At 50.8% G+C, this 21,274-nt stretch overlaps 1 protein-coding gene across 10 annotated transcripts in view; it reads right to left on the bottom strand.

Moving 5' to 3' along the window:
- The window catches only part of SLC39A11 (solute carrier family 39 member 11), a 430,131-nt gene extending 408,857 nt beyond the window's left edge, over positions 1 to 21,274 (bottom strand). For 2 of the 10 annotated variants that reach the window (XM_038371445.2, XM_043497575.1), the window contains exons 1-3: positions 9,034 to 9,152; positions 6,930 to 7,063; positions 5,188 to 5,226 (exon numbers count right to left, since the gene is read on the bottom strand). In XM_038371445.2, the coding sequence (XP_038227373.1) occupies positions 5,188 to 5,226; positions 6,930 to 7,037 (147 nt within the window). In that variant the 5' untranslated portion in view covers positions 7,038 to 7,063; positions 9,034 to 9,152. Of the gene's footprint in view, positions 1 to 4,080; positions 4,347 to 5,187; positions 5,227 to 6,929; positions 7,064 to 7,275; positions 8,123 to 8,149; positions 8,362 to 8,508; positions 8,588 to 9,033; positions 9,153 to 21,262 lie in introns of those variants that run through there. The other 8 variants (XM_043497571.1, XM_043497567.1, XM_043497570.1 and 5 more) reach the window with 8 other exon arrangements.

Raw genomic sequence — 21,274 nt, 5'->3', positions numbered from 1 at the left:
ACTGGACAGTCTCTACGTAAAAGAATGAATGGACACAAATCAGACGTCAAGAATTATAACATTCAAAAACCAGTTGGAGAACACTTCAATCTCTCTGGTCACTCGATCACAGACCTAAGAGTGGCTATACTTCAACAAAAAAGCTTCAAAAACAGACTCCAACGAGAGACTGCTGAATTGGAATTAATTTGCAAACTGGATACAATTAACTTAGGCTTGAATAGAGACTGGGAATGGATGAGTCATTACACAAAGTAAAACTATTTCCCCATGGTATTTCTCCCTCCCACCCCACCCCCCACTGTTCCTCTGATATTCTTGTTAACTGCTGGAATTAGCCTACCTGCTTGTCACCATGAAAGGTTTTCCTCCTTCCCCCCCCTGCTGTTGGTGATGGCTTATCTTAAGTGATCACTCTCCTTACAGTGTGTATGATAAACCCATTGTTTCATGTTCTCTGTGTGTGTGTATATAAATCTCTCCTCTGTTTTTTCCACCAAATGCATCCGATGAAGTGAGCTGTAGCTCACGAAAGCTTATGCTCTAATAAATTTGTTAGTCTCTAAGGTGCCACAAGTACTCCTTTTCTTTAAACATACAAATATCACTTTTAAATATAAATGTGTTTTTAATTCCTAAGGGGGAGTTGAACTCCGAGGCTTGCTGTGTGAAAGGGGTGGCCAGTACAAAAAGTTTGAGAACCACTGCCCTACAGCCTCCATGGACCGACAGCATGCACACAGCTCCCATCCTGGGAGAGCTCTACCCATGGACAGGTTACTCTATGTACTCTAGGTCTACAATGCTGTGTTTTGCACCTTTCTCTGAAGCATCTGATACTGACCTCTCTCGGTATCAGGCTAGCAGCCGACACAGATCCAGAATGGCAAATGCTACGTTGCCCAATATCAAGCATCTTGCTTTGTTTCTAAAATTGCTATATCCAGCCCAGTCCAAATCTGGAGGTTTTCTAAACAGACAGGGCCAGGCCAGCTTTCTCGCTAATCTTGGGAGCACCTGGAGGAAGTTTTTTGGTGCGTTGGTGTGTGAACACCCAAGCATCACAAGCCAATGAGGTCAGATTCCATCCGTCATGGACAAACCCCTCATGGTAATAACTGAATGTCCAGCCCACTAGCAAAGACAAAGCTGGCAGCACACTCCTTTTGTATTTCATCTGATCGGAAACATGATCTCTAGCACTACCAGGAGGCCACCTCATGACCGGTTTAAGTTGCCGGTCCTCCCATGAATCTTTCCATAATTACCAGAGCGCTGGCATCCGGAGACGCCGACAAACAGCAGCCACGCAACCATCATCCCATTGCCGTTAGTTTCATTCTACAGACCTACGAGATTAGGAGACGGGCCCCAATTTGTGCCTATACCAGCATTTGGCAGTCTGGCTGACGCAGCTAATGGCAAGCACTTGGACACAGTAGCAAGTCAGTGAACCCACGATGCAGTCACTTTAAATAAAGCAACACTGCAGCAATATTTGAAGGTGATGCTGGGCCGAGTCTCACATCAGGAGGCTGCTGGCAACAGCTCCCTTTCTTCAGCATCTATTTAACCACCGTGGCTGGTGAATTTGGTACATGTGACTGAAGAACTGGATGCTGCACCCCTAAAGCAACGGGACCCCTGTTCAGTTCATTCGCTGACAGGAGAACAGGGCTCTCAGCCTAGCTGCTGGTGGGCATTTACTTAGGTCATGTCTGGTGAGTCTGACAGTTAGCACCATGAATGTGTTTAGCCAGGGAACAGAAATATCAGGGCCAAGACAGTTCTGGAGGATCCCCAGGAGAATGCAGAAGGAAGGAACTGCTGCAGGACGGGGCGGGAAGGGGCTAGGCAGCTCTGGGCTGAACAGCATCAGCAGAGCTGGACTAAGAAGGTAACCTGCGGATCACGATGGAGGCGCACTGTCAGACCTGCCAAGAGCGCAGCAACAAAATAGCAGAAGGTGCTGGGGGTCAGGAATGAGGAGCATCAGCAGAGCCAACAAAGGATGCGCCCAGCACCTGGGTGCATCATGTTTTCATAGGTGAAAAACATGATTAGCAAGATTCAGCTCAGCATGCTAGCAGAAAGGCTGGGGGGCAGAGTTAGAGAACAGGACGCTGCCCTTGAGCGACCACCCCTGCCGTCCCCAGAGGAAGGACTGCTGCAAGACGAGACCCTTCGAAGAGTATTATTTCTATTAGTGTAACCCAAAGGAGTCCTGGTCACAGACCAGGACCCCAGCATGCCAAGCGCTGTACAAACACTAAACAAAGAGACACTCCCTGTCCCAAGAAAGGAGAAGAAATCTCAGATGCCACCTTTGAAGAACAAAGGCAAACCATCCAACTTTAGCCCAGCCATTCTATCCCACTCAGACGGACAATGACCACAAAAATAACCCTGCACATCCATCTCCTGCAGCAGCCGTTCTTCACGTGCAGCCCGGGGGGAGCTAGCTGGAGACACACACAGTGCTGGCTCTCCTCCTTATTTCTAACTGCTAAGTCTCATCTAAGGGGAGCTAACAATACATTTGATACTTTCCCATCCAAGTAAGTTGCTGTGGCTGCTACAGAGAGGTCCCGTTATCGCCCAGGAAGAGCGGGGAGGGGTTCGCAGGATGGCAGATGGGGCAAGAGACAATGCAGCTGTTAACAAACCCGGAAGGGTACAAGAGGCCACGCGCGACACCTGGAGAGGAGAGGCAGATACACGGAGGAGGAGACGCTGCTGTAGCCAACGGCTCATCAGGATGCAGGAGTGCTGAGAGATGTGAGGATATCATCTCTGTTAAAAGCCCTTAAACAGACCAGTGGGGCCCAGCAATTCCCCCACCCCTGCTACACTTTCACAGAAACGCTCCTTTCAGGAGGTTAATGTCCTGGCACTGCGGCTCTCAGACTTCTGCAGAGTTGGCCACATTTTAAGACCGAAGGGAAATCCGGCAGACGGCTGCTCTTCTGCAGTCCCACAGAAACTTTGTGGCAACTGCAGCAACTAGCAACCTGGAGCAGCAACGTCAGGAAAGCACCTCGTGGATTTACAACTGTGCTCAGCATGCTTTACCAGAGGGAAATGAGGGGTGACCACGGACTGGCTGGCTGCAGATCACCGGCAAGCAGTAAACGAGTCACAGTTCAGAAACCTCATTCCAACAGTACAGCACGGCTCAGCACAGGCAAGTAGCAAATTAAACCCAACCCTGTCCTGTATGGCACTTTGGCCATTCAGGCCCACTAATGCCATCCGGAAACATGGACAATTTGGAGCCGGTTTTCTTTTTTTGCGCAACACGCTCCACCAAGAGGGCCGGGCCAGCAATCAGAGCTTTCTAGGGTAGTTTTTAGCTGTTAGCAATGTTATTAACTGCTGCAAGAAAAACAAAGAAGCCGGAAATCCACTGCTGACAGGTGAATGGGCTTCCGGTTTGTCTCAAGCACAGATGGGCATTTGCTGTGCTCCAGGAGTTGCTGACACATGCAGGATACACACTCAATCAACCAGGATCTGTATGTTTTGCAGAGTCATTTAGCCGTCATCCACCCACACCTGCCTGATTAGAACAATGATACAGAGGCGTGGTTTAGAGGGACAAGCCAAGAGGTTCTGAATTAAGGCCAAAACTCTAGCTACCTGCCACCCTATTATGCCACTGGCTAGGAACATGGACCCCAAAGCATTCTGGGAGAGAACTAAACAAGAGACAGTGCAGTGCTGGGTGGCCAGAGAGCCAGACTTGAAAAAGTAACACTTTCACACCCACAATGCACTGCAACAGAACATCTTGACCTCCTTTCCTATGCCAGACATCAGGGCCAGGAGCCAAAGCGCTCCTCCCGGGCTTTTCACCATTGCCACATGCCTCCTAGAAAGGGGCATGTACCTTGCAAGCTGGGCAGCACCTCAGCCTGGCTAAGACACAGCAACGCTCCAAAGGAAGTGGGAAATGGCCAGCCAGTTTCCTCTAAGCACCAAGAGCCAGACCCATTTCTACATTGGTTGCTCAGCTGCTCATGTACATTCAAGCTCCCAGAAGACAAGCCAGTGATTTACCAATTCAGAATACAAGTTCACCCAAATTCTCTGGAGGTTTTCCACCAGCCTGCCCTGATGCAGTTTAAGCCAGCTCTTCAACACATCCCCTGAATTCCCGTGTGCCTTGCAGGAACACGGTCTCATAATAAGCATTCAGTTTACATGAGGCTGTTGATTTAGGCCTGAATCACGTAAAGGCTCAACTGCCCCCTGCGGACTTCAAGCACCTGAGCTCGCTGGGATACTCAGACACCAAGTTAGTCACACGCATCAGTCTCCGCAGGATCAGGGTTCTTTTGCTTTTCCTATCCAGAGAAGGAAGCTGTAAGGGGCACAATTCAGAAAATCCAGACAAGCAGCACTGAACGTGAAGACCACACCCACCACAGGTGAAAAATCCTGCTTTGTGCCAGACAGACACTTGCATCTGCCCACGCTGCACCACCTCTGACCTCCCCTAGGAGGCACTGGCATGGGACAGGACTTGAACCATGCTGTACCACAGCTTTTCTCAAACCTGTTCCACAGTGTGCAGGAGGCGCTGGGATGGAGGGGAAGGAGTTGGTCCGGGACCGCCGTCCCTGCTGATAAGGTTCGGCCCCCTCCCCTCAGCACACCCCGTCCCTGCTTCTCCCCCTCCCTCCCAGAGCCTCCTCCAGGCCGCTGAACAGCTGTTCCCCAGTGTGCAGGAGGCACTGGGAGGGAGTGGGAGGAGCTGATCATTGAGGCCAGTGGACCCCCTGGAGTACCCTCGGTTCCCCAGCGTGCAGGTGGTGCTGAGAGGGAGGGAGAGGAGCAGGGACACGGTGCGCTTGTGGGAGGGGATGGAAAGAGGTGGAGAAGAGGAGGGGCAGAGGTAAAACGGGGGCAGAAGAGGTGGGGTAGGGTGGGGCCTGTGGCTGAGTGGGGAGTTTGGGGGTCCACAAAAGCTTTTACATCAAAATAGGGGCCCTCAGGTTGCAAAAGTTTGGAACCGCTGCTTTACCAGATTCCTCCCCAGCCTCACGTAGCCCTAATTAGATCTTGGACACACACCAAAAACATCCATATGATGACACAGCCAGATGAAGCATGGGGGTGGTTTAGGAGAGTACGTGCAGCAGATGACAAGCAGAATGAGGATGCCCCAATGCGTGCTGTACTTACCCCAGCAGCAAAGCCCAGGCTTCCATCTAGGATTCGCCTCTGAAAATTAAAACAGAGCATTTAATTTTCCAGCTGCTAAAAGAAGCAAAGTGCAACAGCTTACAGCATGAGAGCAGCGCTGAGGGGAGTTCGCAGCTCTGGCCCTGATTCTAAGATCCTCACATGCTCCCCATTACTGCAGTATTTGAGTGCTGCCCAATCTTTAATGTACATGACATCCCTGGGAAATAGTGCAACGATCCCCACTTTACAAACGGGAAACTGAGGCACGGAGCCACCAAGTGATTTTCCCAGTGTCACAGGGTCTCTGGTAGGGTCCCGAGCCCCAGGCTGGCACCCTAACCACTAGGTGATCCTTCCTCTCAAGCATGTGCCTAACTTCTCAGGGTTAATTTTAAGCATATGCTTAAGTCCCATTTTGACTTCAATGAGTCTTTAGCACATTCCTAGGTAGTGCACTGCTATATAAAGGGGGACCTAAGAACGGACTTAAAGTTCAGGCTGCGCTTTGCCTCTGCCAGGTGAGCGTCTTGTCTGCAGTTCTTCAGTTTTCTCTCAAGTTTGGTTTGTATCCAACAAATACTGAAACCAGAGTATCGGTCAACTGACTGCAGAGCCTGTCAATTATTCAGGGTTGCCCACTACCTAGATCACTCACAGCGTGATTCTCCCTTCCTCAAGGGGAAAAAATTACTATACTACCGCTAAGGGACTCTCCCTTCAAAACCAGGCTCCTGAATAAGTCATCCAAGAAGAGCTTCAATAAGAAATAGGTTGGGAAAGCAGGATGAAAGCCGAAGGAAACACTGACACAGACCTGCAGCTTTCCAGGTGGCGGCTCAGGAGACAAAGGGCCAGAGCAGAGTCTCAGCTAGTTCAACCCCAGAGTCCGGAACTGACCCAAGCTCTGAATAAAGTCACCGCACATCACAGATGTAAAGGCAGCAGAGAAGAATCCACTCCAGCGGCAGATCTCAGCCACCTGCTCACCCCTTGCTCCCAAAAGCTTGAGAAAGGAGCCTGTCCTTGCAGGATGCTGTGATGGTGAACAGATCTGGGCTATTCCAGAGTCGAGACTCCCTGACTGAAAACACCTCGTATCAGAGAACGAAGCAGGTTCTTTCCTTCTCATGCGCCACTGCCAGCAATGTAGGCCACTCAGTTACACCCAGCAACAAAACTTTGCCAAGCAGCTGGAACTTGGTCAACAATATCACTGCTGATTCATGAGTCAGAACAGAATCTAGCTCCCTCTCTCACAGCTGCACTGGCTCCAGAGGGCCAGCAGGAGTATGAGCTACCTTTTGTCATTAAGACTGTGCTCTCCTGCTTGTGCATACACAGGGAGGGAGACCTGTTGAGGAAGAAACTGTCTTTCCACATCCCATTTCCTGAGAAGAACCACATTCAATGGCTTTACAGTTGTAATCCAACGCCAATCTTCCTCCTTCCCCTCCCCCCATCCTTCCTCCCTCCGCCCCACAGAGGAAAATAAATGCAAAAGATATTTGCTTGTGGGGCATAAATGCGTAGGTACGCATCTGAGAGCTGGATTTACAAGGGAGCAGGGGTTGGAGGGAGACTCCCTCCAACATCATAAAATGCAAATTAAGACTCCCCTCTTCCCATCCAGAAGTCAGAGCCATACAGGCAGAATCAGGGCCTAATTATTTTGTACTGATCACACAGAAATCTTGTCTGGAAGGAGGAATGTGTTTTCAGAACTGAACGGCAACACCCACCTGGCCACTGGAAAATACAAAGACTAGCGCAGAGCCAGCAGCTGTCAGCCCCCAGGTAAATAAAGTCCCGAGCAGCGCCTGGACCACCGGACTGCAGTTTTGGATCATGCTGAACACACTCAGGTTTTACTGGCCTAAAAGAGATTTGGTGCATTAGGAGAGAGACAGCAGCAACATAAAATTCAGGCATTACAGAGGACAAGACATCTCTTCCCTGTTATCAACAGCAGCACCTTAGGGTTGTTGCTCTCTACAGAGCTGTAGGTCCTCAGCACTTCTGAAAAGAAACAAGCCCTTCTATTATTAATGACAGTTGACATTTACATCGAGTACCCAGAAAGCTTGCCTGCATTTCACTCCGCACCAACAATGAACCTACTCTGGTCCATTTCACTGTTGTGTATGAACCTTTTCTGATTCAGGTAGGCTAGCAGAATGTCAGTGTTTGGGGGGTTGAAATCCTGCCATTGGCAGACTCAAGCCCATATAGCTCCTCACAGACTGTGATGGTGATCCAATCCAAGAGCAGAATCAAGGCCCACAAAGGTTTGTCAAGGTGTGGAGTGATTTAAAAAGAAAAACCAAGCGTTACATTCCCAGCAATGTTGATATTTTAGAAAGTTTCAATAAACAAGTGAAAAGCAAGTACCATTTCAATCCAACCACCACAAGCAGTTTCCTACATCCACCTTTGGTCTTCCCATTTCCCTCTTTAGCCCTTTTTCCATTCACCCCTCAAAAATGAGAAGCGAAATGCAATTCAGTCTGCACACCCTCCTCACCCTGAGCAAAAGAATGCATTCGCTCTTTTCCATTACACTTGGACTGCACCAGAGAAGTGTCTGCTTATGCCACTCCAAAGCACGCACACCACTTTCCACCTACTTTTGCCAAAAACAGTTTTACCCCACGTTAGTATTTTGAATATTAGTGCACTCACAGCACTATTTTCATTGCACTAATAGTTTGCAGACACTTATGTTGTGCAGGAAAAGGAGAGCTAAGCCAGCAACAGATAGGGTACTTGGATACTTCTGAAATATTATTATTCAGGAGCAACCAATCATGTAAGGAAAGGAACACAGATGTTTTATTATTTCATCTGAGGAATGCCCAGATAATGTGAAGTAGTTGTATCATACCCCCCCAAGGAGACATTTCCAGAGATATTTCTCTCTGCCAACCATGACTTTAAAAAAAAACAAAAGTACACGTATTACCACATCTCTGCACTCTCTCTTTAGAGATCTGTGCAGATTCTTTCTACCTGCTGAACTTAAAGTTAAAGGTTAACAAAAATGCTGCTGCTCCAACTTTCACTCCCTACTTCACCACAAAAGCTCAGCGCCAAACCCAGCTCTACAATCCACCCTAAAGACTTCAAATCTCTCTCTTTGCCCAAACCGACCCACATGTGTATGCATGGCTCACAGCGTCAGACACCGTCTTTTAAAGGTCCCTTTTCTTCTTCCAAGTCCTGCTGCGAAAACAAAACAGGGCAGGGCCCTGATACACTCAAGTCTTACAATTTCATTCACTCCCGCACACAAGACAATCTCCCTCTTAAGCAGAAGGTCACTAACTGCACCCCACGAGGCTAGTTTATAACAGGCCAGGACTTGCTACTCCAAGACTTTCACTCTCCCTGGGACCATGAGCACCTCGGACATCATTGCTAAGCTGCTCCTATTGCGCGTCCAGCTCTCCTGCAAATCAGAGCCGGGGCACCGGAGAGGAAACTGACCCAGCCTGCCCGCGCAGGCAACCTCACACAGCCAGGAAGTGAATGAATGAGCTACCTTGGAAGACTGCAGCCTGCTCCTAGGGGCCCCTGGGCGTGATCACTTTTTTGCACACTCAGGAGGGCTCCTTTATACGCCCCGCCAGCTAGGGGCTAGCAAGTTTAAACCCTGCCAGCCCTGCTGCCACACCCGCGTGAAGGGCTTTTCTCCCAGAAACACCCCACTCAGAGCCCCTGGGTTACTTGGTTTGCTGGATATTTGGGGTTCCTAAACAGACCATGCGGGGCCAGTGGGGCACTTGTTACTCTGGTCTGCAGCAGGCCCTTCGGCTGCCCCTGGAAAGGTGGGAAACACCAACTCACTGCATGCACTGCAGGGACCCCCCGCCACCGCCTCCAGCTGCAGCCCTGCAGCTGCTCCAGCTCCAGCGCCTGCTCGTGCTCCTGCGGCCGCTTCCGGCTCCCCCCCGCCCACGTGTCTCGCCGCCACCCCCGCGGGGCCCGCCCACTTCTGCTGCAGCGCCCAATCAGGAGGGAGGCGAGAGGAGGCATCGATTCTACGGTTCGCCCCGCGCGGGGCTGGGAAAGTGAAGCAGGCGGGCGCTTCTCGCGCTGGCTGCTTTGCCGAGTCAGCCTTTTCGCTCCTCCTCCCTCTCTAGCAAAACGCATTGCTTTCCTGGCCGGCCGGGCTGCATCGCCTCTTCCCGCTTCCCTCGGCTGTTGTGGCAGTGCAACCTCTGGACTGGGTTGGAGGAAAGAAAGGGGCCGGAATCCGTGTGCAAAGTCCTCCGTTTGCACTGTGCTGGCTGATCCTTTGCAGGGAAGTAGATTCAATAAGGGACAAAGTGCATCCTCGATTGGCTTGCACCCAGGAAAAGACATCCTTTAGAATAAGGGACAAGTGATCAGCCTAGTTACAACCCCACTGGTCTGATCCGGAGTAAGCAGCACCCTGTGCCAATCGTTATTGTATTTGCCCTGTGGTAATATGTCGACATAGCTGCCACGTTCTGCAGAGTTCCACCTGTGCAAATCACCCTAATTTCTGGGCACATAACCATAATCCTCAATGTATGGCCTATACACCCAACAGGGGTGGCTGCAGATGGGAGGGAGGGTGTGTTGAGGGGATGGGAAAGGTGAGTGGGTGCTGGCGAGTAGGTGGGTGCCCAGGTATCTGGGAGTGATTGGGTGGTGCAGGATGCATAAAAGTGCAGGGGTTGATTCACCAATATGGAGCGTTTTCCAGTCTCCAGGCCATAGAGGGGTGTGTGGGGAAAAATACACTCTACTGGCTGGGAAATTATCTACCATCTAGAAGCAGGAAACAGAAAGAAAATATTTCTTTTTCCTTCCTGGTTGTTCCAGTTACAAGTAAATAGCTACTGCTGGTTAACTGAATGGTGCTGATTTTTCCTGTCCTTTTGCAATACTAATCTTTCTTTCTTTCTTTCCATCTGATAGTCATAAATAATAATAAATATGTATTTCCAGTGGCCCTCACAATGTGGATGCTGGGCAAACATAAAAGGCAGCCAGCTCCCTGCCCCAAAAAGTTTACAGGGATTATATTTATGTTCAGTATGTTTTCCTGCCCACAGTGAATTATTAGCATAAGGCACCGCTCCCCCTGGGTCAGGTCTTCCAGGGCTCAGCCCCCAGCAGCCCCCATTGTGATTCTCCTGCCCAGGTTTGCGAAAGAGAACCCAATGTGCTGAGCTCTTCTGAATGCCTGGCACCATCAGACCTCCATGTGCAAATACCACAGAGGGCTGCTCTCCAATCTGACTGTATTCAGGATACCCGGTCCCAGTTCCAATGGATGGCTTGTTTGTTTTTAAATAACCCACACCTGAATTCAAGACAGAGAAGGAATTCAAGATGGGCACCACACAGTCTGTTCGGTGTTGGAAAGGAAACTGTCAGACATAAAGAAGAATTCAGATGTTGTGACCATGAATGGATGAGACCCAAGGAAGGAAGCAAACAACTGGGAAAGTGTGAAGGAGGCAAATAAGCAGCGGTGTCAGGGAAATGATAATGGTTGTTAAAATTAATGGTGGGAACATTATCTCTCTTCTGCTCCTTTTCTCCTCTGTTCATACATTTCTCTATCTCTCTCCTGCTCCTTCCGTCTCTCTCCCTCTGTCTCCCCATCTTTTCCTCTTTACTCCTTGCTTCCTTTGACTCGTCTTTCCTTTCATCTCAGGCATTCGCCTCTGGCATGTCTTCTGCCTCCCTGTCTAAAGCTCAAGCCTAAAATCCAGCCTGATAATGATTCTTTTGTAGCCAGCACGGTGGAGGGGGTCAGGGCTGGGAGCTCAGCAGCGACCGAGTGAGTGAGATCTGCTCAGCCTGCCTGCCTGGAAAACCACAATCTAGTTCCCAATGTTCAAGTCTTTCCCAGACAGCCTTGTCCGGCATTTGATCAACAGCTACCCAACCCCGTCGCATGATACTGCAGGTGTCCAGGGACCCCCTGCATTTCTAGTGTGTCCGTGTATCTATTGCAGACACACACATACATGTATGTCAGAACAGCGTTAAGCAAGAGAGCCTCGCCACCATCCTTTATTTTGGGTACAGAATCCTACGTTCCTTCCCATCTTGGCTAATAGTCATTAATGAATCTGTCCTCCAGGATGGCCCTAAACGCTGTGCTGCCCGGACCGGCAGAATGGACAAGCAGCCCTCCACGGGAGAGGACTTTGCCCTGCGACCGAGCAGCAGGGCATTCGAGTGGCACTGTGGAGCCTCAACCATGGCCGCAAGAGCCATTTCTCGCTGCTCTATGAACTGATGAAGCTGTTAATTAGCCCCCAGTGGTGGTGGTGTCTGCCAGCTGTGTTCCTGAGGTGCTCCATGCAGGCTCAGGGGTCATTCTCCAGGGTCATTCTCCAGGCCCCTCGCTGACCCTCAGCCCGGGTTCAAACCAGGCTGGGGTGAGCTCATAGAGTTGCCACCTGCTGGCCGCACTGGGAAGAGCGGAGCTCAGCTTTTCCTAGCTGGAAGGTGCCCAGACATCGCACTCGCTGATTTTCCACTGCTGGGGGTGAGCGGGCGAATCCTTCCACCTCTCCAAATGCCTGGTTCCTCAAAGAGGAGCACACGGGACACCTCAAAGTGTTGCTGACCGACAGGCAGGCGAAGGGGAGGGGTTCCACTCACTTTACACCACAGCCTCTTGGATGGCTGTAGTGACAGATCTGAGTACCCCTCAAAGACAGAGGCGTCGAGGGGCTTCCCAAGGGGCAGGTAACCTCATTCACTGGGGTGACCCTGTTAGCGTCCTCTGGCTTCAGGCACACCCCCCATCCCCACCAGACTGGAGACCGGCCCAAGAGCTCCCTTCCAGGGGAACAGGCAGCCACATAATACCCCAATATCCCAGGGCCCAATATTCACAGCAGCCATCTGCATCAATCTTTCTTCTGACAGGTCTTCCAACCTCCAGCACTTGCACTGGGGTTCGCAGAGCTCCCCAGGGCATGAACTCCGTTAGCTCGTTAGGGCTGGGTTTGTACAGCACCTCACGCAATGGGACTGTGGTCTAGGCGTGGAGCTCCCAGGTGTTACTGAAATAGAGATCATATGAATGCCCCATTTTATTTATTGTGTGTGACTGCAGGTGCTCCTTCCTGGCAGATATAGGGGCCACGAGCATATGCACACACGCATGCATGGCTGGCTATGAGTTTTCGGGAGACAAGAACTCATCCCCCATCCATTTCATCTTTCGGCCCCTTGCTGCACCCCCGTCACAAGCCAATGTGACACCACATCACACAAGGGCAACCAAAGCGGGCGAGACTCCCTCTGTCTTCACCACATTGCCCACTGGTTGTACCCAGCAAGCTGGAGCGGGGATTCCCTAGTTAAACTCTATGCCAGCAGGTTTCAGGACGGAGACTTTCTGATGCTAGTAACCCAGATCAGCATGGGGGGGTGGGCTGGGGAGAAAACCGGCCTCCTTGTACAGAACCAGTTCTGCTCCTGATTGACATTGGTGCCAATGAGGAGTGACTCCGACCAAAGCGATTTGAAGGCTCCATGATTTATCTTTTAATCAATTTTCCCCCTATAATTGCCTGCACCCTTCATTAGCTCTTCTAACGAGCCAGATGTGAGCAAGGTACCAGCTGAGAGAGGAGATGGCTGCCGAGATAACAAGGCCTGACCTCCCTACTCCCTCAGTGCCTGCCTGGGGGGTCAGGAATAGCTGGTCTGGCCCAGTTCTTCCTCCCTGATCTATCATGGAGACAGGCACTGAATTGTGATGCCATGCCTGGGGGGGCCCAGCAGAGTTCAGCGCTCAGGTCAGCAATGCTAACCTTACTCATGCAACAGACATGGAGGAGTCGGAGTCAAACCTTCATTCTGCCTCTGGAGTTGTCATGGGCTCCAGATGTGGGGTGCCTAAGCCAGAACGGGGTCTCCCTGATCCGGGGTAAAGCCAGAGTAACTGGATTACAATGGAGTCACTCCAGCATTATACCAGTAACTGAGAGAAGACTCTAGCCCATTAACTACAATGGAATCTTGTTGGATTTACGTCAATAACTATGTGATGCATCCAGCCCCTTAAATAAAATGGAGTCACTCTGGATTGACACCAGTGAAAACAAGACTAGAATCCGTCCCTTTGTGCTGCTGGGATTTTCTGACTGTACAAAGGTCCTTGGGGTATTTTTTCTCCCCAAACCTTCTTAACTATCTGTAAGATGCAAAGGCAACTTCCTAGTGTCTGCTCCACTCACCCACCCCTATGTCACCCACCTGCCTCCCTTCACCCACTCCAGATGGCTAACCCTAGGCACTGGTAGCCAGTGGGAATGCAGGGGACACATGCAGCTACTGCAGCCAGGTGCTCCTCGCCAGAACTCTTTTAACCCTTTAGTTATTGGCTTCCTATAAAGGGCAAATCAGCCCTCTAACAGTCACTGATGAGGGTGCCAGCTGCTCTCTCCCCTCCAAGTGCCCCCTCCCTCTGGGCAGCCCTCTCCCTCTGACTCCTGGTGCCCTCAAAAGGGGCGATGACATCATACTCAAGCCTCCTGCCAGGCAATTCACAGCACCACTCAGTTAAGCCCCCTGGCCCGCTGTAAAGAAGGGTGGTTTTGTAGCTAAGGTTGGCCCTGGAAGTCAGCAGATAAGGGTTCTCCTACCCGTTCTGACACTTACTCTTGTGGGACCTTAGGTAAGTCACTTGCACTCCACCTTCCAAAGAGACTCACCTACTCCTCCGGGGTGTGTGGTGCTTTGAGATCCTCAGATGGAAGGGATTAGAGACATGCAAAGTTGTGGGTGGAGTTTGCTGACAGTCAGCTGGCACAAACCACATAAACCCCTATGCCACTCGTCCACTGGTGCTTCTTGGGGCCTCACACTGCTCTCTGCGTTCTCCCTTCCCTGTTAACTGGTGGCAAACAAGCAATCAGGCATGCGGGTTTCAGCACTGTCCAACTGCCAGCCCGCAAAGCAGGAGAGGGTCAGCCACCCCTCCCCTCCCCCTGGCAGGGGTGGTAACCATGCACAGGCAATAAGTGAACAGCATGCTCTGAGCACAGGGGGATCCTGGGATAACCTGTTACTTTGCACTGTTGTCAGCAAAAGGCTGGGGACAATGACCCTTTGTGGTGACAGCACAGCTGGTGAGACGGGCCTGCAAAGCAGCGGTGGAGGTGCCTGGCTGCTGGCAGCCTCCCTGAAAAACGCAGCTTTCCCCTTGGCACAGCAGGCATGGCTGGGGTGAACTTAAGCCCTGGCTCTTTTGTAGGGTTACTCTGGCCCAGCGGGAATACCAGGGCTGCTCTCACCCGAGCCAGCCCCAGGTGGGTAGAAGTGGTGCATAGATCCAGTCAGGATCCGTACCAGCATAGGGATGAATCTGGACGCGACTCCGGCGCACTAGAGAACAGGGAGTGGACAGGCCACGCCGGCCTGGGGGGCTGGGAGCTGGAAAGGGACGCCGATAGCAAAGCAGCACATCCCGTCTTGTCCGAGCTGAACAGAGGAGCGAGCACTAGGTTTGAGCAGGGAATGAGATCAGAGGAGAGACCAGATTCCAGGAGCTGGCTGCTAAAGATTTGATAGAGCCATCGCTCTAGTATTATGACTCATGCCTAATTTGTGCAGCATCTGGCAGAGATCAATAGTCGAATTACAGAGTCAAATGAGAGCAGAGGGAGAAATTGAGAGGCATTTGTAAGGGAGGAACGAGATGTCGGCCAGCAAGCCCGGTCCGGAGAAGGCTATCACCCCACCAGCAGAGATGCAGGAGAGACAAGGGAGCAGGAGTAGAGAGGCCTTTTGAACTCTGGGGTTTTTTTGCCCTGTGCTATTTAATGGATAAAATAAACACACCCGCTGGCAGGGAGCACCGAGCATGGCACGTCCTGGTGCCCCGCTGTTTCTAGCTGCAGCCAACCGTACACTCGGCCTGGGGAGCGCAGCGGGCAAAGGATTAGCAAGTGATGCCCCCCGGAGCAGCGAGGGGCAAGAGACCCATGATCAGCTTCCTCCACCAGTGCTAGGGGGAGACCGTGCAAAGGCCTCTCATAGGGGGGTTGAGATGGGTCCTGTGGCCTTCTGGGAAGACCCTGATCTCCCCACACATACCCTGGCACCAGTCAGTACCTACCAACTCCAGTGGCTGCCATTCCAGCCCCATTGGGGAGCTCATGCATTAGTCCCAGGGAGCCAGTGATTATAGCCTGCACCTCCTGCTATCCCGGGCCAGAAAAATAGGACACAGCCCCTGCTAGAAACACCCTCACCCCCCCAACCTTTGCTGTGAGCTGGAGGGGTAACGCCACTGGGAAATACAGCTGAGTCAGCGAGATCTCCCCCACAGCCTCCAAGGACACGAAGGAGACAGACCCCCTGACTCCCCGTCCAGTCCCCTCCTACAACCCAGTTGGGCTCTCAACCTTCCTCCCCAGCTCCCAAACAGTCAAAGTACAGCCCCCCCCTGCCCCCCACACAAACACACTGCAGTGCTTGTGCAAAGGGAAGGGGGCAGCTGAGGGTTAAGGTTGACCCCCTGTTAACTGGGGAGCCGGCGATGCCGTTGCAACACATCACAGGCCTGTTTGGGGGCGCAGCCCTGCATTTCTCATTCCTCCCCGGCATCAATGGGAGTTTTGCCCGAGTACCATGTGCACAGAACCAGGCCCTTGAGGAGGAGACGGGCATCTTTTCCCAAGCTAACTGAATCCTCGGGGACCATCAGTGAGCCTTGTTTATATTCCCCAAAGCTCAAGGCAGAACGTGGTTATTATGCAGCAGTCACTGATGTGCTAAGACAAGAAACACAGCCAGCCCAGCTGCGCATACCTGGTGTCAGAGTAGCAGCCGTGTTAGTCTGTATTCGCAAAAAGAAAAGGAGTACTTGTGGCACCTTAGAGACGAGTTCAGCACAGGCAAAAAGCCGCATGAGGGCCAGGGGGCTGGCGGGGAAGAGTGCTCTCACAGGGCTGGCTGGTGAGCAGAAGTTGCTGATTTCAGGCAGAGGCTGAAGGTGCATGACTGCTTAGGAGCTCGCTGGGGCTCCTTCAGAAGAGCTCTGCAATCCAGAGTCAGGGCAGCAGCTGGTGGGGGAAGCGGGAAAGCAGGTATCAACAGCCCAGTAGTCAGGGACCCCCCAGTCCTTGGGAACCTAATTCACCAATAGCCGCTGTGCCTTCATCTGGTTCGGTGCACAGAACGCGGTGCCATCTGCGCTCCCTGGGCTGCGTGGAAAGAGCTACGCGGGGAAACAGGGCAGTGTAAGAGGGAGAAGTAGATGGATGCAGACACAATGCCACCTCTGCAAGCACAGAGGAAAGGATGGAGGCTGGGGGTTTGTTTCACAGCATTGGGAGCATCCGTTTAACCCAATCAGTCCAGAAACCAACCCAGCTAAGTGCAGACCCTGCTGGGGACTTTCTCCCCTTTGCCCTTTTGGTTATGCCACTTCCTTAACGATTTAAGTGAACTCAGGTAAGTTCCCAGTGTAGACCAGCCCTTAAACCTGAACCGTTTTCTCATGTAGGTAAGGCCTAACTGTCTGGAGAGCCCCCTGATTGTGGCTGGGATCCAAAGGTGTTATTGCAATACAAATGAGGCATGAAGTTTCCACACAAGCCTTTCACTTCCAAAGCTTCGAGAGTAACAGCACAGTGCTTGGCTGGTCAGGAATGAGGGGCAATGACACAGCTGGGGGTGGGGAGCCCAGGACAGGGCTGGAAGGGGGACAGTGAGCGGGGATTGAGGAGCACTGGAAGTAGCGTAGATAGGAGGGGGAGACCCCAAGACTACAATGGCAGGGTGTGCTGCGGATCGGGAGCATCAGCAGAGAGATGGAGTGTGTTGGCGGTCTCAACCCCCGATCTCTGGGCTGTGCCTGATTCTAACCAGCAAGCCACAAAAAGAAACAACAAAACCTGGTCCCTGATCCTGATTGTGAGGGGAGGATTAAAATTGACACCCACACTTCCTGTAGCTGGGCTAGGAACCTGCCCTGAGCCTTTAACAACACTCTGATTGAAATGAACATGAGTTTCCCTTTCTCCTGGCATGGAAAACAGCGACAGGCCATGTGTTCGTTTATTACATTTCAGGGCAAAGGGGCTGGATGTTTAGCTCTTTCACCCCACTTTTATTTGGCTTGGACTTCATGTCCAAACAAAGGGCCAGATTCCTGCCTCATGTGCATTGGTGTAAATTCAGAGTAACCCTACAACGATGGATCAACATGGCTGCTCCAGACAGATGACTGAGATCAGAATCCATCCCTAAAAGAAGATATTTCCAGAGAACTCATTTAAGTGATCACGCTCTTTTCATGTTATGAGCTCAATAATAAATTGATTCTGCTATGTTCAGGATGCTGCGGTAATGATCCAGGCCTGTCTATTAGGCTCAGAAGCAAATGCAAGGTTTTTTCTGTCCCAGTCTGTGACATAATTGACTAGCTGGAGCCACTATGGCAAACACAATTATTTTCCAAAGTGAACTAAAGCAGGGGAATGCTGTTAAAGGTAGCTGTAGTTTGCAGCGGAAGCCAAAGCAAGTCTGTGTCTGAGTATAGACAGAGAAGAGGGGGATGTGCAGACAGCAACACGGTTATGGGAGACAGAGAGGGCAGTGCTCTGCTAGGCATTGGTGAGAGATGAAATGACACAGTCATGATTATCAGCAGTGGCCTTATCAATGCTATAATGCTGCTGGCATGACAGGGCCAGCTGAGTGCCCCAGTTGGGCAACTGCGGGGAGTGGGGGGGGCACTCATATTCCTCTGAAACACTCAAATCAGATGGGGAGAGCACAGAACAAGTTGAGAGAACTAGTTTCAGAGTAGCAGCCATGTTAGTCTGTATTCGCAAAAAGAAAAGGAGTACTTGTGGCACCTTAGAGACTAACAAATTTATTTGAGCATAAGCTTTTGTGAAGTGAGCTGTAGCTCACGAAAGCTTATGCTCAAATAAATTTGTTAGTCTCTAAGGTGCCACAAGTACTCCTTTTCTTTTTGAGAGAATTAGATGTCTGGAACACATTATTCACAGCCCTGCTTCATTACTCCCCTGTACGCTGCCAGCCCCTGGCTTTGGCCACTCTGTGCTAGAAAACGACACCAATTTGGCTAAAATTGATCTAGTTAAACTGGTCCAAACCTCTAATGGAGGCACTCTTAAACCGGTTTAACTCTCATCTAGATGGGCGCAGCAAGGTAGCTTCCAACACATGTTAAGTCAATAGGAGCGAAGGTTAACGCAGTGTAAGAGTGGCTGCATTAGAGATTTTCACCAGTTTAACTCACATTTGAATGCTGCCAATGTGATATGGCTGTGAAAAAAGCTAATGCGGTTTTGGGATGCATCAGGAGAGGCATTTCCAGTAGGGATAAGGAGGTTTTAGTACCGTTATACAAGGCACTGGTGAGACCTCACCTAGAATACTGTGTGCAGTTCTGGTCTCCCATGTTTAAAAAGGATGAATTCAAACTGGAGCAGGTACAGAGAAGGGCAACTAGGATGATCCGAGGAATGGAAAACTTGTCTTATGAAAGGAGACTTAAGGAGCTTGGCTTGTTTAGCCTAACTAAAAGAAGGTTGAGGGGAGATATGATTGCTCTCTATAAATATATCAGAGGGATAAATACAGGAGAGGGAGAGGAATTATTTCAGCTCAGCACCAATGCGGACACAAGAACAAATGGGTATAAACTGGCCACCAGGAAGTTTAGACTTGAAATTAGATGAAGGTTTCTAACCATCAGAGGAGTGAAGTTTTGGAATAGCCTTCCAAGGGAAGCAGTGGGGGCAAAAGATCTATCTGACTTTAAGATTCTACTCGATAAGTTTATGGAGGAGATGGTATGATGGGATAATGGGATTTTGGTAATTAATTGATCTTTAAATATTCAGGGTAAATAGGACTAATCCCCTGAGATGGGATATTAGATGGATGGGATCTGAATTACCCAGGAAAGAATTTTCTGTAGTATTTGGCTGGTGAATCTTGCCCATATGCTCAGGGTTTAGCCGATCGCCATATTTGGGGTCGGGAAGGAATTTTCCTCCAGGGCAGATTGGAGAGGCCCTGGAGGTTTTTCACCTTCCTCTGTAGCATGGGGCACGAGTCACTTGAGGGAGGATTCTCTGCTCCTTGAAGTCTTTAAACCACGATTTGAGGACTTCAATAGCTCAGACATAGGTGAGGTTTTTCGTAGGAGCGGGTGGGTGAGATTCTGTGGCCTGTGTTGTGCAGGAGGTCGGACTAGATGATCAGAATGGTCCCTTCTGACCTTAGTATCTATGAATCTATAAACTAGTCTGGACCAGGCCTCAGGTCCCTTCCTTGGTCTAGTCAGTGTGATCTCACACACACAAAGCCACTCGCAGTCCAAGATGTCTCCATTAACACACAATACACCCCAGCCCTGATACAGGAGACCTTCCTCTCAGTCCTGGTTCCCTGGTCTCTTCCAGAGCCTCTGCAGCCCTGGCCTCTGGCAAGACCTCACCAGGCCTGTGATAGGGACCTCCAAAAATGTCCAGCATTGATCTGAAAAGATGTCAGAGGAGAGCCCACACACAGCAGAGATCAGATCCCAAAACACTGGAAATACATTCGGTTTTGGTGAGAAGACTGGAGTGTCAGCAGTGAAAAAACAAACCACACAACCCCCTGCTCCTGTTGCAGAGACAAGTGCTCTCTCCCACAGGGGGAATTAGATTGTGGTGCATTTAAATAGCTCATTCCAAAGACAGAGCTGCCACTCACTAGTACGCTGCTAAACCATTGCTAGAATTGCCTTAGGCCACGAGGAGGATTATTGTGTGAATTACAGTAGCGCCTAGAAGCCCCAACCAAGAGCAAGGGCCATTGTGCTAGGTCCTTTATATAAGTATGGTATGAAACAGTCCCTGCCCCAAAAAGCTTTCATCTAAATGGACAAGACAGACCAAGGGAGGCTTATTAGCTCCCTTTGACTGGGAAACTGAAGCATGAAGAAAACTAAGGGCCAGATTTTCTGATGGCATAAATCAGTGTCACGTCATTGACATCAAAGTCCCTTGCTCAGATTGATATGGCAAGCCAGATTGCTGGTGCCCTGAGCCAGGGCCTGAACTACCTCTCAGACGGGCCCATGGGAACCAGAATGGCTCGTCTCCTTGGCTCCTGGCTCGCGCTCCGTGTTGAAGCTACAGGACTGCGTATGGCAGGTGATAAGGCTATTCCTGCAGTGAGGGACGCAATGAAGGCCTGATGATTTGGCTTGCTCCTCTTTCACCTGTCATTTGGCACATGGTCTCTTTTACCCATTGTTCCAACATGCAGGCTCCGTCCCTCCCATCCTGGTGTGGCTATTGGAGAATCCCCCAGACCAGGGGATTCCAGTGGGAAAAAAGGGGAAGCTTTAAATGACCATGGATCAATTCCTCCAGCATAAACAAGTCTCAGAGCAATGACCCAGCGTTTCTGCGATCAATAATTAACAAGTCAGAGAGCAGCAGGGCTGCAGGGGGACCACCAGACCATCTAGTCACAGGACGGGAGCCACATTTAGGCAGAAGGGGATGGGTCTGGTTGAGAGGCCCGCTGCCTGCACCGGGATTTCAATACGCAGGAACCATGCCAGTGCCCTGGTAAATTCTGCTCTGGGTGAGCATATTCCATTCGTTAATTTCACTGCTCTGCACCTCTGGGCTATGTTTTATCCCTCATTGTGTGTGTAATTAATTCTCAGTTAATATTAGGGGGGACATCCACTCCCCCATGTTCCTTCAGGGGAGACTGTCGGCTCCTTTCGCCACACTGTGGTGCCACGGGCCGGTCAAATCCACACAAGGTAACGATGATTAAAATACTTCCAGGTTGAAATGGAGCGACACAAAGGGCCCCATCCGTGTGGTCGGCGGTGAACCGTTCCTACACTATCTGGTGCTGGCGTTGGCAGCTAGAGATGGCAGAAAGGGGCACTGACTGGGAGGGGAGATGGGGAGAATCTTTGGAAGAGCCTGGCTCGTCTTCAGGGGTAGCTGGAGGCTTAAGCAATCAGGATGAGGGGTAGATTGGATGTTTGAAGCATGGAGGAAAGAAAACACACCAGGCTGCTGCT

This window comes from Dermochelys coriacea, chromosome 14 (genome assembly GCF_009764565.3).
Source record: "Dermochelys coriacea isolate rDerCor1 chromosome 14, rDerCor1.pri.v4, whole genome shotgun sequence".
NCBI classification, from domain to species: Eukaryota; Metazoa; Chordata; order Testudines; family Dermochelyidae; genus Dermochelys; species Dermochelys coriacea.
This window is presented reverse-complemented; position numbering and strand designations above follow the sequence as displayed.